Source organism: Oncorhynchus mykiss, chromosome 2, assembly GCF_013265735.2.
Source record: "Oncorhynchus mykiss isolate Arlee chromosome 2, USDA_OmykA_1.1, whole genome shotgun sequence".
Classification (NCBI taxonomy): Eukaryota; Metazoa; Chordata; class Actinopteri; order Salmoniformes; family Salmonidae; genus Oncorhynchus; species Oncorhynchus mykiss.
In genome coordinates this window covers 47,045,146-47,063,007 of record NC_048566.1, presented here as the reverse complement: position 1 = coordinate 47,063,007, position 17,862 = coordinate 47,045,146, and the positions used below count along the sequence as shown (strand labels likewise).

Sequence of the window (17,862 nt, the reverse complement as noted above, 5' to 3'; positions counted from 1 at the left end):
GTGAAGTGAAGTCTCTGATGGGCATTGACTAGAGCAGTGAAGTCAGTTATAGTTTCTGATGTCGCTATGCCCAGTGGGACGTTATCCACATTGATAGTGAAAGGAGAGGAAACCAACAGCATTTCATTTTCCAACACTTTGAAATCCTCAAAACGATGAGAAAACTCACCGTTCAAAGCATGCAGCAGCAATGTATAATCCCACTGGTCATCTGATAGGGAACATACTAGTAGTGTCGGAAGGTGGGTGAGATTGTTGGCTTCTACTTGGCGGGTCAGGAGCAGTAATTGAAGGCTGTACATCAATGCTGTACATCTGATGTGCAAAAAGGCCCTTCCCTTGTAGTTTGGAATGTATTCCTGTGGGCCATGATGTCCACGGTGAAGGCAAAATCAGCCAACCATTCTTTATGTTGCAGTTGAGGGAAATCCACATATTTTCCTTTCATTTGCAAAAACTCAGCAATCTCCGACTTCAGGTCCCACGCCCTTTTAACCAGTTGCGACGAGCAAACCCGTATCCAGGAGCGTAATCATAGCCTCAAACGCATTAACATAACGCAACGGACATACAGTGCCTTGCGAAAGTATTCGGCCCCCTTGAACTTTGCGACCTTTTGCCACATTTCAGGCTTCAAACAAAATATATAAAACTGTATTTTTTTGTGAAGAATCAACAACAAGTGGGACACAATCATGAAGTGGAACGACATTTATTGGATATTTCAAACTTTTTTAACAAATCAAAAACTGAAAAATTGGGCGTGCAAAATTATTCAGCCCCCTTAAGTTAATACTTTGTAGCGCCACCTTTTGCTGCGATTACAGCTGTAAGTCGCTTGGGGTATGTCTCTATCAGTTTTGCACATCGAGAGACTGACATTTTTTCCCATTCCTCCTTGCAAAACAGCTCGAGCTCAGTGAGGTTGGATGGAGAGCATTTGTGAACAGCAGTTTTCAGTTCTTTCCACAGATTCTCGATTGGATTCAGGTCTGGACTTTGACTTGGCCATTCTAACACCTGGATATGTTTATTTTTGAACCATTCCATTGTAGATTTTGCTTTATGTTTTGGATCATTGTCTTGTTGGAAGACAAATCTCCGTCCCAGTCTCAGGTCTTTTGCAGACTCCATCAGGTTTTCTTCCAGAATGGTCCTGTATTTGGCTCCATCCATCTTCCCATCAATTTTAACCATCTTCCCTGTCCCTGCTGAAGAAAAGCAGGCCCAAACCATGATGCTGCCACCACCATGTTTGACAGTGGGGATGGTGTGTTCAGGGTGATGGGCTGTGTTGCTTTTACGCCAAACATAACGTTTTGCATTGTTGCCAAAAAGTTCAATTTTGGTTTCATCTGACCAGAGCACCTTCTTCCACATGTTTGGTGTGTCTCCCAGGTGGCTTGTGGCAAACTTTAAACAACACTTTTTATGGATATCTTTAAGAAATGGCTTTCTTCTTGCCACTCTTCCATAAAGGCCAGATTTGTGCAATATACGACTGATTGTTGTCCTATGGACAGAGTCTCCCACCTTAGCTGTAGATCTCTGCAGTTCATCCAGAGTGATCATGGGCCTCTTGGCTGCATCTCTGATCAGTCTTCTCCTTGTATGAGCTGAAAGTTTAGAGGGACGGCCAGGTCTTGGTAGATTTGCAGTGGTCTGATACTCCTTCCATTTCAATATTATCGCTTGCACAGTGCTCCTTGGGATGTTTAAAGCTTGGGAAATCTTTTTGTATGCAAATCCGGCTTTAAACTTCTTCACAACAGTATCTCGGACCTGCCTGGTGTGTTCCTTGTTCTTCATGATGCTCTCTGCGCTTTTAACAAACCTCTGAGACTATCACAGTGCAGGTGAATTTATACGGAGACTTGATTACACACAGGTGGATTGTATCATTAGTCATTTAGGTCAACATTGGATCATTCAGAGATCCTCACTGAACTTCTGGAGAGAGTGCTGCCACTGCCTGTGGTTTAAAGATTTTGCCCTTATGAAGTTTACTACTTTAGTGACTGTATCCACAACATGGCTCATTTTCAGAACGCATTGACAGATCACCTCCTGATGAATAATGCAATGCAGGAAAATACTTTTCTGATCTGGGTTCAGCTCAGCTACTTGATCTTGTGTCCTTTTCAAAACGGCAATGTTTTTTCCGTCAAGTTTGGGCACCCATTAGTGGTCACACTGGATAACTTTTCAAAACTCAGTCCCAGCTTTGCCACACACTTATTAACCTCCAATAAATCTTTCCCTGTGGTTGTGCTCTTCATTGACTGCACTGAAGCAAGCTCCTCACGTGCATCACTGCTCTCATCCAGGGCCAAGGAGAAATGGGTGAAATCATTTACCTTGTCTATCAACTGTTGTTCCATATTCTCTGCGATGTCCTCAACACGGTGTGTCACTGTTCGTCTTGACAGGGAAACATTTTCAAACGGCTCTTTCTTGTCGGGGCAAAGTATTGCTGCAGAGTCAATTAAACATTCTTTAATGAATCTCTGAGATTCAGATCAATCGCAATAACATCCCTAGCCAGTGATCCATCCCTAGAGCCTTGTTGCATAACTTTTTCCCCAACCTTTGACACCATTATGTAAGTGATCAAGGTTTGCTTAGCTTTCATATTTTGTCTCACTGGCTCTGGCCTGTGTTTTGGTTCTAAAACCCCAACTGTTTTGGTTCCCCTGCCTCTCGTGTCCATGTCTGACTTCGCTAAGTCTCCTACAGGCCTGAATTCAGACACCTAACCTTGACACTCATACGCACTCACATGTTTGTTTTACTATCCTTGTTGGGAATCAATTGTTTGGTCCCCATCAAAATCCTATTTTCCCTAAACCATAACCTTAAGCCCCTAATTGTAACCCTAAACTCAATCCCGAATGCCTCGATCACACCGAAGGCGTCATTGCACAAATTTGTACGTAGAATCTGGATATGTGTGCAACAAAAGTTCAACATTCACCTTCTGCTACCATTCACCTTCTGCTGCCATTTGTGTTAATCCGTCTGCCCATTCAGTTTGACGCATACGTTTGATAAATCCAACGTGTGCACCACACAGGACACACTGCAACTGCCTCTGCAATGCAATGCTGCAAGGCAAAACACAGTGTTCCATGGGAAATGAATGTATTTCGGTCTACCAAAATGCCATGACGCTGTCGGTGTGATCGAGGCGTAAGCCTAAAATAGCCTTTTTCCTTGTGGAGACTGGCAAAAATTCCCCCTTGTTTCACTATCCTTGTGAGGACTTGAGTATGCGAGTGGTCTGCAAAAAAATTCACCAAGAAATACAAATGTGACTCCAAATTCGCTCCATTCATTAAAAGCACCATTTAATCAACACTCATCTATTTGTGTGACTACCTGGACCTGTCATTTGGTTGTGAAGTATTGAAACCAAACCATATGATTTGAATGAAAAGTATTTTAATAAATAACATGAAAAGGTGACTGTAAGAAGCACTCACCATTTCAAATAGGCTATAGGTCCATTTAAACAGCATATGAACATTAAATAGGTCAGGAGCCAGACAGTTAGCCTAAGAAGGAACGAAAATGTATTATTTAGGCTATATTATTTGCATATTATTTCAATTACTTTAAGGCTACAAAGAAAATAATTGTGAACCATTTGCGAGTGCGACACTAGGCTGGCATAAATATGAAGCACTTAGCCTTTAAACAACATATCGTTGTATTAAATCATTATAGTCTAAATTGCGCATATAGGCTGTGACTTCAATCAAAATGAAACAAAAATTGTCTTGTTAGGCTCAGTGCCTTTTGAATTCACTTTTGGAAACACGAGTTTGGCCAGTCTGTGGCTTCAGACTCATGTGATGGTGCCTAGAGAGCAGACCAGCAGCAGAGAATACCCTCTCCTCGCCTGCAGAGCCACTGGGGATGCTAAACACTCTTCGGATCACTCTTGTCAGTCTGGGCAGGGATGCTGAGTTTTTTTTTAGTACTATAGGTAGGCCTAAAGGATTTTAGGCAAAATAACCCTTTGAAAACAGAAATCTCCTTGAAAGCGGTAATATGTCAGGCCTATTGGGCCAAAATCAATGATAGCCTATTATATAGATAAGATAAGAGAAACAAAAATGAACTAAACTTTTAAGATTTTTGGTTTATAAATACTTTGCTACAATGACACACTTAGCTATCTTTATGAAAATATTGCATGAACTCCATGACAGTAGCTAATGCAAGGGGCTATAGCAGCACACAACTAGCCTATAAATACATGCTGGTCCGGACATGCTCTGAGCTTGTGAAGTGAGCGGTACTGGGGCAAAATTGGAGCGTGCAAGAAGGCCGGACCAGCCTTTGGGAAACTCACTCCTCACTCCAGTCAAATTGAGCATGCTCATACCCTGGTCCCCACACGGATAGTAAAACGAAAAACACTGGCACATACACGTGCTAAAACACACACAATTACACCACACAAACACAGGCATAGGCACACAAGCACAAAAACGTGCTCACACACACACATACACACACACACACACACACACACAGGCATAAAATACATGCCTGCACACATACACAGATTAAACCTTACACTAATACACCCACGCGGGCGCACACACACAGGCTACCCCGGGGCGGCAGGGTAGCCTAGTAGTTAGAGCGCTGGACTAGTAACCGGAAGGTTGCAAGTTCAAACCCCCGAGCTGACAAGGTACAAATCTGTCGTTCTGCCCCTTAACCCACTGTTCCTAGGCCGTCATTGAAAATAAGAATTTGTTCTTAACTGACTTGCCTAGTTAAATAAAGGTAAAATAAAAAATAAATAAACACACACACAGGCTTGCATTCATACCAGGCACGTACACATTCTGCCATCCCCACTTCTACACATAGAAGGGTTTTTCTTTATAAAAAAATAAAAAATAAAATACACATAGTAGAATAATAAAGACATCAAAACAATGAAATAACACATATGGAATCATGTTATATATATTTTAGTTTCTTCAAAGTAGCCTCCCTTTGCCCTGTTGACAGCTTTGCACACTCTTGGCATTCCCTCAACCAGCTTCACCTGGAAGGCTTTTCCAACAATCTTGAAGGAGTTCCCACATATGCTGAGCACTTGTTGGCTGCTTTTCCTTCACTCTGCGGTCCAACTCATCCAAAAACATTTAAATTGGGTTGAGGTTGGGGGATTGTGAAGGCCAGGTCATCTGATGCAGCACTCTATCACTCTCCTTCTTGGTCAAATAGCCCTTACACAGCCTGGAGGTGTTGGGTCATTGTCCAATTGAAAAACAATTGATAGTCCCACTCAGTGCAAACCAGGTGTAATGGCATATCGCTGCAGAATGCTGTGGTAGCCATGCTGGTTAAGTGTACCTTGTTCTAAATAAATCAGACAGTGTTACCAGCAAGCACCATCACACCACCACCTCTGTGCTTCACGGTGGAATGCGGAGATCATCCGTTCATCTACTCTGCGTCTCACAAAGACACGCCGGTTGGAACGACACATCTCAAATTTGGACTCATCAGACCAAAGGACAGATTTTCACTGGTATGATGTCCATTGCTTGTGTGTTTCTTGGCCCAGGCAAGTCTCTTCTTATTATTGGTGTCCTTTAGCAGTCTTTTATTTTCAGCAATTTGACCTTGAAGGCCTGATTCACACAGTCTCCTCTGAACAGTTGATGTTGAGATGTGTCTGTTACTTGAACTCTGAAGCATTTATTTGGGCTGCAATTTTTGAGGCTGGTAACTAATGAACTTATCCTCTGTAGCAGAGGTACCTCTGGGTCTTTCCTGTGGTAGTCATCATGAGAGCCAGTTTCGTCATAGCACTTGATGGTTTTTGCGAATGTACTTGAAGAAACTTTCAAAGTTCTTGAAATGTTCCACGTTGACTGACCTTCATGTCTTAAAGGAATGATGGACTGTCATTTATCTTTGCTTATTTGAACTGTTCTTGCCATAATATGGTCTTGGCTTTTACCAAATAGGCCTATCTTCTGTATACCACTCCTACCTTGTCACAACACAGCTGATTGGCTCAAGTGCATTATGAAGGAAAGAAATTCCACAAATTCACTTTTAACAAGGCACACCTGTTAATCGAAATGCATTCCAGGTGACTACCTCATGAAGCTGGTTGAGAGAATGCCAAGAGTGTGCAAAGGGTGGCTACTTTGAAGAATCTCAAATATTTAATATATTTTGATTAAGTTGCAGCAGATGTCTGTGGATGGGGCCTTGACCACGCTCTGACTGTTCTCCAGGCAGCGGTAAAGCTGGAACGTGTCCCAGGCACTGTTGGTGGCCACGCCACCTCCCTCAGAACCAGTGAAGATGTCCAGGTTCTTAGTGTGGCATCACAATCTATAGAAAGTTACAGAAGATGTAGTTAGATTTTGTATGGCATGGGAAGACTGAATCCCAACTTAATATCCTTGTAGCTTAAATTCCAACTTTTTGAGGGGGAAGTTGCCCACCTCCGGACCCAACCTTAGGCCTACATAAGCACCCCCTTGTCAGAAATTCCTATGGAGAGCCCTGATTCTACATTTTAACATATTTCTAGTTAGCTACTGAAGAGCTGCCCTTTACAAGTACCCATAATAGTCTATAGCCTACCATTCCTACTGAGGCGGCCAACATCATTATTTTAGGTTAAAAAAGTCAGTTAATTTTAGGTTAATTTACCTATAATTTGAGCAGTGTAGGGTGTCACGCCGTCGTGGCGACCGGGTCGCCTTCGCCGATCTGAAGGGATAATCATAGAAATGTGTCAAAGTTGGCAGGTCTGCGTTTGAACAAAGCCAATCTAATTCACAAGGGGCGCATGCCAGCATGGCACTGATTGGTTGGCATTACTCACTCAGGCCCAGGAGTAGTCCATTGCAAGTCCATGCAAGGGAGCACTTCCTTACAACACACAAGACACTCATATATACACAGCACTGATTTACATTATAAATGGTTGTTCGATGAATTCCAGGACAAATAGTATTTTGATAATTGACCCAGACCAGGTCAAATGTGACAACTATCAAGTGCTTTCCATTATTCTGAAGCAGGAATGGCGTCTGACCACTGCCTCAGCCTTCTTTAACAGCTCCCCATATGGTAGTGGGGTTCCCACGACGCTGCTGGCAGTCGCCATACCCTAGCTCAAGACCAGAAATGTAAAAGTAGGCTACAAAAAGTAGACAAATCATTCCAATCCCAATTCAAATGTAATGGCTGTTTTAATGAATTGGTTGGCTGGATTTAGGACCATGCAGAATATCGCTCGGAGAGAAGCTGCCAGACTGCACACCTTTCTCTCTGCATAGAGCAGAGACAGTGCCAGATAGTTTACTTTGCCATTTAGGCAGTGCACTGATGCTTTGAATTTGAAGTTGACATTTGAACTCGGCCTTGTGAGCCTCGCGGCCAGCTTTTTTTGCACCGATTATTTTCAGATTTATGTCGGCATAGGTCTCCAATAAGCTAGGGGAAGATAAGCTTCCCCTAAAGTTAATTGAATTAAATGTGCTAAAATGACCTATATACAGTTGAAGTCGGAAGTTTACGTACACCTTAGACAAATACATTTAAACTCCGCTTTTCACAATTCCTGACATTTAATCCTAGTATAAATTCCCTGTCTTAGGTCAGTTAGGATCATCACTTTGTGATGGCCACTCCAATACCTTGACTTTGTTGTCCTTAAGCTATTTTGCCACAACTTTGGAAGTATGCTTGGGGTCATTGTCCATTTTTGTAAGACCCATTTGCGACCAAGCCTTACCTTCCTGACTGATGTCTTGAGATGTTGCTTCAAAATATCCACATAATTTACCTCCCTCATCTATTTTGTGAAGTGCACCAGTCCCTCCTGCAGCAAAGCACCTCCACAACATGATGCTGCCACCCTCGTGTTTCACGGTTGGGATGGTGTTCTTCGACTTGCAAGCCTCCCCTTTTGCCTCCAAAACATAATGGTCATTATCGTTGTCCCCATGTACAGTTGCAAATCGTAGTCTGGCTTTTTTTTATGGTGGTTTTGGACCAGTGGCTTCTTCCTTGCTGAGCTGCCTTTCAGGTTACGTCGATATAGGACTCGTTTTACTGTGGATATAGATACTTTTGTACCGGTTACCTCCAGCATCTTCACAAGGTCCTTTGCTGTCGTTCATGGATTGAGTTGCACTTTTTACACCAAAGTACGTTCATCTCTAAGAGATAGAATGCGTCTCCTTCCTGGGCGGTATGACGGCTGCATGGTCCCATGGTGTTTATACTTGCATTCAATTGTTTGTACAGATGAATGTGGTACCTTCAGGCGTTTGGAAATTTCTCGTAAGGATGAACCAGACCTATTGAGGTCTACAATTAATAAATGTTATCCCCCTTTTGGGGTATCCAGTTGTTAGTAGTTGTCACCAGTTGTCACTATGTTGTCTCATCGTTACATCTCCCGTACGGGCTCGGGAGAGACGAAGGTCGAAATCCACGCATTCTCCAAAATACAACCCAACCAAGCACGCACTGCCTCCAACCCGGAAGCCAGCCACACCAATGTGTCGGAGGAAACACCGTCCACCTGGTTAGTGCGCACTGCGCCCGGCCCGCCACAGGAGTTGCTGGTGGGCGATGAGACAAGGATATCCCTACCGGCCAAACCCTCCCTAACCCGGACGACGCTAGGCCAATTTTGCGTCGCCCCACAGACCTCCCGGTCACGGCCGGCTGCGACAGAGCCTGGGCGCGAACCCAAAGTCTCTGGCACTGCGATGCAGTGCCCTAGACCACTGCGCCACCCGGGAGGAGAAAAACAAGTTTTAATGACCCCAACCTTAGTGTATGTAAACTTCCGACTTCAACTGTAATTACTCGTGCCTATACAGAAATCAATAAAATCTTTGAAAATATTACAACAGAGCATGATTTGGCCGCAGAGCTGTGGATTGTTTTAAGCACACAATTTGGGCAGCGTGTGTGGCAAATAGCCTACCAAATAGCTGACTGTTGAGTTGCAGCGCTCAGTGAAAAGCAGGTAAATAAGCCTAGGCCTCTTGTAATTTTTCAAAATACAATCGTAGGAAAAGCATAGTTTAGAAAGCAAATGGCTGTCGCTGAAAATAGAAGACAAAGAAATTACTAATCTGTCTATAGTTATCAAAATTCTCTTCTCCCAATTGAGTGAACAGTATCTTATTGGCACCAGCGGAGCGCATCGGCCATATCCCCTGTGAGTGTGTGGATATTCACTGTCTTTATCATTGGATCAGTACCACTGGAAAGGTTTTTGGCGGACAATAAATCCCTCCAGGCTTGTTGGTCGTCATATTGTACAATTTGTGTCTCCCCTTTTCGTAGGCCTAGATTAGATGGTTACAAGACAAGGTTGTTTTTACTGATTGCTTATGTCTCCAGTCATATAAAGTGTGGTGGAATTGCATGAAATGTGTTTATAAAAGGCCACATTTTTCCTGTGCAAAGAATGGAGATGAAACGTCTCTGATTAGACCTACTCATTACGTGCTCAGACATGCGTTGTTCAGAACTGTGTTAATCTTGCAGTGATTGAGTAATATTATTAGCCTACTCATCATATTAGGCATAGTAGCCTATATTACATTAGTCTGCAAATGCGATGATAGATGCATGCAATCCTTTATTATATTAGTCTGCAAATGCGATGATAGATGCATGCAATCCTTTATTATAAAGGTGCAATTTTATTTCGAAAAAGAAAAGCTTTCCCAAACATGAAACTCACGCACTGCGTATGGATGTTGGCATTCGAAGTCGGCCTTGTGACTTGATATCGTGTGTTATGCATCTATTTCTTGTTGCACTGTATGCGCCGTTCCACAAGTAAATTAGTCAATCTATGATGTGGTTGAGTAATGGTTGACATTGTACACGTCGTTTCGCAGACCTTTTAACCCAATATTGTGATGATAATTCATGTCTATGGCCTCCTACAGAAAATAACAAAAGGACACATTATCAGACACAACCTACCAGATGTCACATCCAATGATATGGACACTGAAACTGACCCGAAATAGAGCAGGATTAGGGTTCTGCTTGAACACTAGTTGGTAAGGGCTGTAGCCATGTGCATTGAGTTTTTTGCCATCAAAGCCAATCTAGGGCTGTTGAATTTCTCAGCCATTTCTCTTATTTCATTATTATTGAATTTTCCTCTGTTAGGTTCTTAATTAACCTAGTAAACCTCACGGGCGACTATTAAAGCTTAAACCAAGTTTATTCTCCCTTTGGGTCAATACAGCTGCTTAAGACAAAAGACATATTCACACAAGCACTGATATTTAACATTTTCTCTTACACATCTGAACAGACAGAACCTTAGTGATACCTGTTCTTCCTCACTTCATTTGACCTGACCTCTGCCCCAAAGTACTCACTCCTCCACAACTCACAGCTGTCATGTTGACTCGTACCAAACGGTGTATTTCCTCCTCCCATTGGATCCCTGATAGCTAACAGTAACGTCTCCTGACATAATGTAAACGTTATAAATTACCCTCTCTCCCTCAGTGAAAGGAATAAGTATAAGTCAAGAAATCAGAACCCATCAACTCCATTGTCACTGTACAATTTCTGGGGCGGGCCATGCACACTTATCCAGGAATGAAGTGCTTGACGATTTCACTGGGTTTCTTTGTATTCACAATGCTTCCAGCGCTGAAGCGTGTGAAGTGGTCGATTATGTGAAGGTACCACACACTTGGTCTCAACTCATGTAGCTCTACAGCCACTGTTTCATTGTACTTGGACGCCAGTGGCAAACCAACAGCTGGTCTGGGCTTAGGTTTGCTGTATTTCTGGCATGTCTCAACTGTTAACTATCTGCCATAGAATGGAAATACTCATTATTTCCAGAACTGCTGAGTAATTTCTGACGTCTGTCAACTGTAGCATGTCCAAACTGTTAACAATAATTTGTGTTTTTTTTCTCTGTGGTCATGTTCTCTTCGACTGTCAGAATCTCCATGTGCTCTGTGTCCATCAGAATCTCATTTTTACATGGACCCTGTGTAATGTCTTTGTCTAAAATGTTTACACAATAGTGGCCTGAGGTATTAAGTTCAAGGGTAAATGGTTGTTTAAACATCACTGCCTTGCTATTTTTTATGTCTAGTACAGCCCCTGCTTCTTGAGGAAAGCTTTGCTTAATAGTAAGGGGATATCTACAGGGACCACCTGTTTCAATGTGACACTTAGTCTGACAAATTTTTTCTGGTATCTTGACTCTCTTGGTAGAATTGATGACTGTTGATTGGTATGTCAATCATATTTTGTACTTTCATATTTAGTTCATATATAATACGCATGTACATGCAGTATCAATCACAGCCGATCTTAAGGCTTCAGTATCAGATGCAGATTTGTTTGAAAACAGTGTAATGTTACGCTGCTCCATGTCTGTGTGTACATTTTCCTCTGTTAGTTTAACTTGTTAATTTTTTAACACAATGGTAAGTGCTTTGACAAATAGCACTTTTTGATATCCTTCCATACCTGTCCAGTGGATTTGTGCAGGGCAATGCCGCCCTCATCTGGTTGTCTTGAACGTGACTTGTTGGCGCCTTTTCTCTGCTGCTCATTGTAATATGCCGCGTCACTCACTTGCATTCCATTTGTTATGGGTGCGACAGACGTATTTTCACCAAAAATACTTTTTTGTGCCGACTTCCATTGACGCAAAAAGTCAGCACAGTACAAGCAGTCAAAGCCGACTGTTTCTCCCTACCATCCAGACAGGCAGTATCTAGCAACTTGAGAACCATGTCGTACTTGCGCATCCTATTGTACCTCATTTTGAAATCAATTATGTAGTCTGTCATTGCAATCAAAATGTCTCTAGGAACACTGTCAAAGTTTGAATATGCCTCGTAGGCATGGTCTTTCTCTTCTTTACGAAACACAGAATCCAGTGCTCTGATAAGCTCCCATACTGTCATCCTTCAAATCCTCCAGGGATATTTCTAGTGCTGTCTCTCTCGCTCTTCCTTCCAGCGATAATACCACCGCAAGTGCTAGCTTTTTCTCATCCAGATAAGTAACCCAGCCCAGATTACATGACCTCTTCATTGTAGATATTAGCCATCCTCTGCTACCAATGATACCTCAAAATGACACATCGACTAGGTTCCAGTTTAACATAGTTTACTTCACCGTATTTCCACAGTACATAGTTGACATCACACTCAGGCCTGGTCCATCTCAATGGAGACTACCGCGCAGGTGTACTAATAACAGACTGATAGCACCATAATAACAGAAATATAGGGATACTTAAAACATGAACTTAACATGCGTTGCTCCCCTATACAGACTTGACTACAAATATCCACATAGCAGCTGGGGGCGGATCACAATGGTTTTTGTCTCTGGGCAAATGGGTATCATTGGCAAAGGTGGGCATGTAAGTAAGCCATAACCAAACCAAACATCCCGTAAGTCATGACGAACTAACTTACAAAACTGTGTTTTGGATGAGACTGAATTAATAAGCAAAATTATCCTAGTTACCCAATTTTGACACGAGAATAAATGTTTCTGACTCATATCAATGCCACATGGGCCGTTTTCAAGGGCAGTTGACCTTTAACACTTTATCATTGATTTGATGCATAGGGTCAGGGCAGTAGTAGATACCAGTAGGAGTTTAGTACTTAGAGGAATAGAGAGGAATGTCCTTGACATCCACATGGATACAAAGTACAGTACACAGTTCGACTACATCCCTGCGTTTCAGAGACTGGCGGTCGCTGCCAAAGTCTTTTCACTCTAGTTTAGTTCATTATAAATCTGCCTGTGAGGGGCTAAAGCTTATTCCCAAATGGCACCCTTTTCCCTATGTAGTGTACTATAAATGGGGAATAGGGTGCCATTTGGGATGCATCCTCATTAATGGAGATCATGTAGGGGCAGGGTGGGGGAAGAGGATGTGGGTGGGAGGGGTAGATGGTTTATGCATGAGTAATCGTTCCTGGTGTGGTCGGTCTTGAGAAAATGCACGTTTTGAATAAGAGACACCATCTCTCCGCTTCAGTTGCTTTGGTTATGATTTCTATTATAGTTAAAGACAAGCTTAGTTCCAAAGAATGTCATATTTCACACACAGTACAATTGCCATTGTACTTGAGCCTTCATTCATCCTTTTTTGAGTGTTATGTTACCATTCTGACAACTGGCAACGATACTGTGTGTGAAAGGTGTCAATGAGATGGTTGTAAGTGTTCTTTCTCTCTTCACAGGCAGCAGGCCCTGTTCCATGTGCTAGCGGCCTACTCCGTATACAATACGGTGAGTGTGTGTGGTACCTATGTCATGTCTGTGTGTACTCATACAGTGTCAACGGAAAATATTCAAACCCCTTGACTTTTTCCACATTTTCTTATGTTACAGCCTTATTCTAAAATTGATTAAATTGTTTTTTCCCTCATCAATCTACACACAATACACCATAATGACAAAGCTAAAACAGATTTTTAGAAATGTTTGAAAAGTAATACAAAATAAAATAAATAAACATTACATTTACGTAAGTATTCAGACCCTTTACTCCGTTTGTTGCAGCACATTTGGCAGCGATTACAGTCTTGAGTCTTCTTGGGTAGGACGCTACAAGCTTGGCACACCTGTTTCTCCCATTCTCTGCAGATCCTCTCAAGCTCTGTCAGGTTGGATGGGGAGCATTGCTGCACAGCTATTTTCAGGTCTTTCCAGAGATGTTTGATCAGGTTTAAGTCCAGCCTCTGCCTGAGCCACTCTAGGACATACAGAAACTTGTTGGGAAGCCACTACTGCGTTGTCTTTGCTTTGTGCTTAGGGTTGTTGTTCCTGTTGGTAGGTGAACGTTCCCCCCAGTCTGAGGAGCAGGATTTTGTCAAGGATCTTTCTGTATTTTGCTCTGTTCATCTTTGCCTCGATCCTGACTAGTCTCCCAGTCGCTGCCGCTGAAAAACATCTGCACAACATGTTGCAACCACAATGCTTCACCGTAGGGATGGTAGCAGGTTTTGTCCAGATATGATGCTTTGCATTCAGGCCAAAGAGTTCAATCTTGGTTTGGTCAGACCAGAGAATCTTGTTTCTCATGGTCTGAGAGGGTTTTAGGTGCCCTTTGGAAAACAACAAGCGGGCTATCGTGCCTTTTACTGAGGAGTGGCTTCTGTCTGACCATAAAGGCCTGATTGGTGGAGTGCTGCAGAGATGGTTGTCCTTCTGGAAGGTTCTCCCATCTCCACAGAGGAACTCTGGAGCTCTGTCAGAGTGAACATCAGGTTCTTGGTCACCTCCCTTCTTCCCCGATTGCTCAGTTTGGCCGGGCGGACAGCTCTAGGAAGGGTCTTCCTCTCCTTCCAGATCCACATCAAACATCTCCAATCCAAAGCTAAATCTAGAATTGGCTTCCTATTTTGGCAACAAAGCATCCTTCACTTATGCTGCCAAACATACCCTTGTAAAACTGACCATCACCCACCTGTAGCACGTGCTCCAGCAGGTATATCTCTCTGGTCACGCCCAAAACCAATTCTTTCTTTGGCCGCCTCTCCTTCCAGTTCTCTGCTGCCAACGACTGGAACGAACTACAAAAATCTCTGAAACTGGAAACACTTCTCTCCCTCACTAGCTTTATGCACCAGCTGTCAGAGCAGCTCACAGATTACTGCACCTGTACATAGCCCACCTTTAGCCCAAACAACTACCTCTTTCCCTACTGTATTTATTTTATTTATTTATTTATTTTTCTCCTTTGCACCCCATTTTTATTTCTACTTTGCACATTCTTCCACTGCAAATCTACCATTCCAGTGTTTTACTTGCTATATTGTATTTACTTTTCCACCATGGCCTTTTTTTTTTGCCTTTACCTCCCTTATCTCACCTTTTTTGCCCACATCATATATAGACTTGTTTATACTGTATAATTGACTGTGTGTGTGTTTTACTCCATGTGTAACTCTGTGTCGTTGTACGTGTCGAACTGCTTTGCTTTATCTTGGCCAGGTCACAATTGTAAATGAGAACTTGTTCTCAACTTGCCTACCTGGTTAAATAAAGGTTAAATAAGTAAATAAAAATGTCAGAATTAGTGATAACAGGTGTAGAAACTGTGCCTACCTTGTTTCTGGTCCCGGCTCCTGTTTCACTGATTCAGAATCTCTAGTTCGACTGCAAATCGTGGTGAACCATGCTCGCCGCGCTAACTGGAAGCTTAATAAAGCTCAAACCAAGTTTTTTCACCCTTTGGGTCGATAAAGCTGCATAAGACAAAAGACATTCACAGTAGTGGTAGTATATATACCCCAATTTGGGTGGAGTCTCCTCCTTCTCTCTAAACATATTACTATGCAGGAAGTTAATAGATATGGGCCACAAACGGTTCCTTCTCCCTTAAGGTGATCTGACCTCAACCCCCTTCCTCACTAATCCACAGCTCTTCAACCTTATCAGTGCCTGCCAACATGTGATTTATCTTTCCTTCACTCAGTACATTCCAATGTTAATTGCTTCCACCATATACATTCATCGTAAAGATAACCAATTAACTTTCTGGTGTAGACCATCTAGACCAGTGGTTCCCAAACTTTTTATAGTCCCGTACGTACCCCTTGCAATGTTCAACCTCTAGCTGCGTACCCCCTCTAGCACTAGTGTCAGTGCACTCTCAAATGTTGTTTTTTGCCATCATTGTAAGCCTGCCACACACACACTATACAATATATTTTTATTAAACATAAGAATGAGTGTGAGTTTTGTCACAACCCAGCTCATGGGAAGCTGAGCTCTGCAATGTTGGGTTGAATTGGAAAGTCTGTCTTAAATCCATTTTCCACACACAGTCTGTGACTGTATTTATTTAGTTTTCATGCTAGTGAGGGCTGAGAATCCACTCACATAAATATGTGGTTGCAAAGGGCATCAGCATATTAACAGAGTGATTTGCCAAGGCAGGATACTCTGAGTGCAGACCAATCCAGAAATCTGGCAGTGGCTTCTGATTAAATTAAATTTTCACAGAGCCGCTTGTTGAAATTTCGATGAGGCTCTCATGTTCAGATATCGTTAAGTGGACTGGAGGCAGGGCATGAAAGGAATAATGAATACATTTGTTTGTGTCATCCTTTTCGGGAAAGTAACTGCGTAATTGTGCACCCAACTCACTCAGGTGCTTCACTATGTCACATTTGACATTGTCCGTAAGCTTGAGTTCATTTGCACACAAAAAAATAATACACTGACAGAAAGACCTGTGTGCTGTCTTTGTTAATGCAGACAGAAGAGTTCCAACTTTTTAGTCATAACCTCAATGTTGTCCCGCACATTGAATGTAGTTGTGGAGAGTCCCTGTAATCCTAGATTCAGATCATTCAGGTGAGAAGAAATATCACCCAGATAGGCCAGTCGTGTGAGAAACTCGCCATCATACAAGCGGTCAGAAAAGTGAAAATTATGGTCTGTAAAGAAAACTTTAAGCTCGTCTCTCAATAAAATTTAAAAACGTGTCAATATTTGGATGTTCATTATTTGACTAGGCTACCTGTATTTGACATTGTTTTTATTTTGCTGAACACTAGATGGTTTAATTAAATTTTGGGCAGTGAAATGAGGCTATTCGGGTGAGAGAAAAAACTCACCCAAGTGTATAGCCCCGTTGGAAAATATAAATGGACTGTTTGAAAATGTGAAGGGGGGAAAAAAGTGTAAAAAATATATTATTCTATCTTTAAAAGTGAATCACATTTTTATTTGGCATACCCTCGACGGCATTGCGCGTACCCCTGTTTGCGAATATCTGCTGTAGAGCATACCACTACATTTTTCAATACAATACCTGATAATTAACACTAATCCAAGTTTAGGCATCAGAACCCAGAATCCGTCACATCCAAGCTCAACAGATGCCTGGATAGGGAATGCAGTACAAAATCGATGTGAGAGTATTATCCCTAGTCCAAAACCACACACAACCCAATAGCCAAGCCACTTGGCTACCTTGCAATGGAGGTCTGAGTGATTTAGCAACTAGCGGTGATGCTACATATCTTGTAATAATGTCTGTCTCTCTCTGTAGTCTTGGTTTTATAATGTGAATTGCATCTTAGCATTTAGTACTTGTACTGTATTTCCTATTAGAATGCTCTATTGATTGCCGTAGTTTTAACTTTAGGTGACTGTCTCTTAGAAGGCTTTATCAGGGAGCATTCACTTCTTTACAACCATATTTACAAGAGCAGAATGGTGCTAGCCATGCTTCTGCCAAATCACAACATTTCCCTGGGATGGAGACAGGCAGTGGTCCACACGGATAGAGAAAGAACTGAATGGAGAGGATCGGAGTATTATGGTTACTTGGTTATTTTCTGATTGGTACAGACATCGGGGATGCAAACTAGTCACCTTTCAGCAAAATTCACCGTTTTGAATCCAGAGTTTGGGGGGGCTTGGATCACAGTGGTTGTAAGCGTACGAGTGATGCGCGTTTGGAGCAATACTGGCTGTATCCAACGCTCAACCAATCGTTCACATAACAGCTGAATGCAGCACACGGCTGAAGAGACAACCAATTTGCTGGTTACAGCATCAGTGCATGCTCTGGAAAGACTGCAGAGAGTAGGAAAGCAGTTTGCTATTTACAGCAGCGCATCCCCTGAAAGATAATGAAGAGGTACTGTAGGTGAGAAGCCTGACCTCGGCGACAGGGCTGAGAAGGTGGTGAAGCGTACTTCATGAGCTGTAACCAAAAAACAACTGGCATTAGGAAAGTTTGAGGTAAGGGGAAAAGTGTGGTGGAAGTAGTGTTAGGATTGTTAAGTAACGTTATCTTGCGAGCTG

The 17,862-nt window shown here is 42.4% G+C and overlaps 1 protein-coding gene across 2 annotated transcripts in view; it reads left to right on the top strand.

Moving 5' to 3' along the window:
* Positions 1-17,862, top strand: part of si:dkeyp-19e1.3 (formin-like protein 5) — a 97,509-nt gene that overhangs the window by 67,510 nt on the left and 12,137 nt on the right. For both annotated transcript variants that reach the window (XM_021564121.2, XM_036949765.1), the window contains one exon: positions 13,278-13,326. In XM_021564121.2, the coding sequence (XP_021419796.2) occupies positions 13,278-13,326 (49 nt within the window). The remainder of the gene's footprint in view (positions 1-13,277; positions 13,327-17,862) is intronic.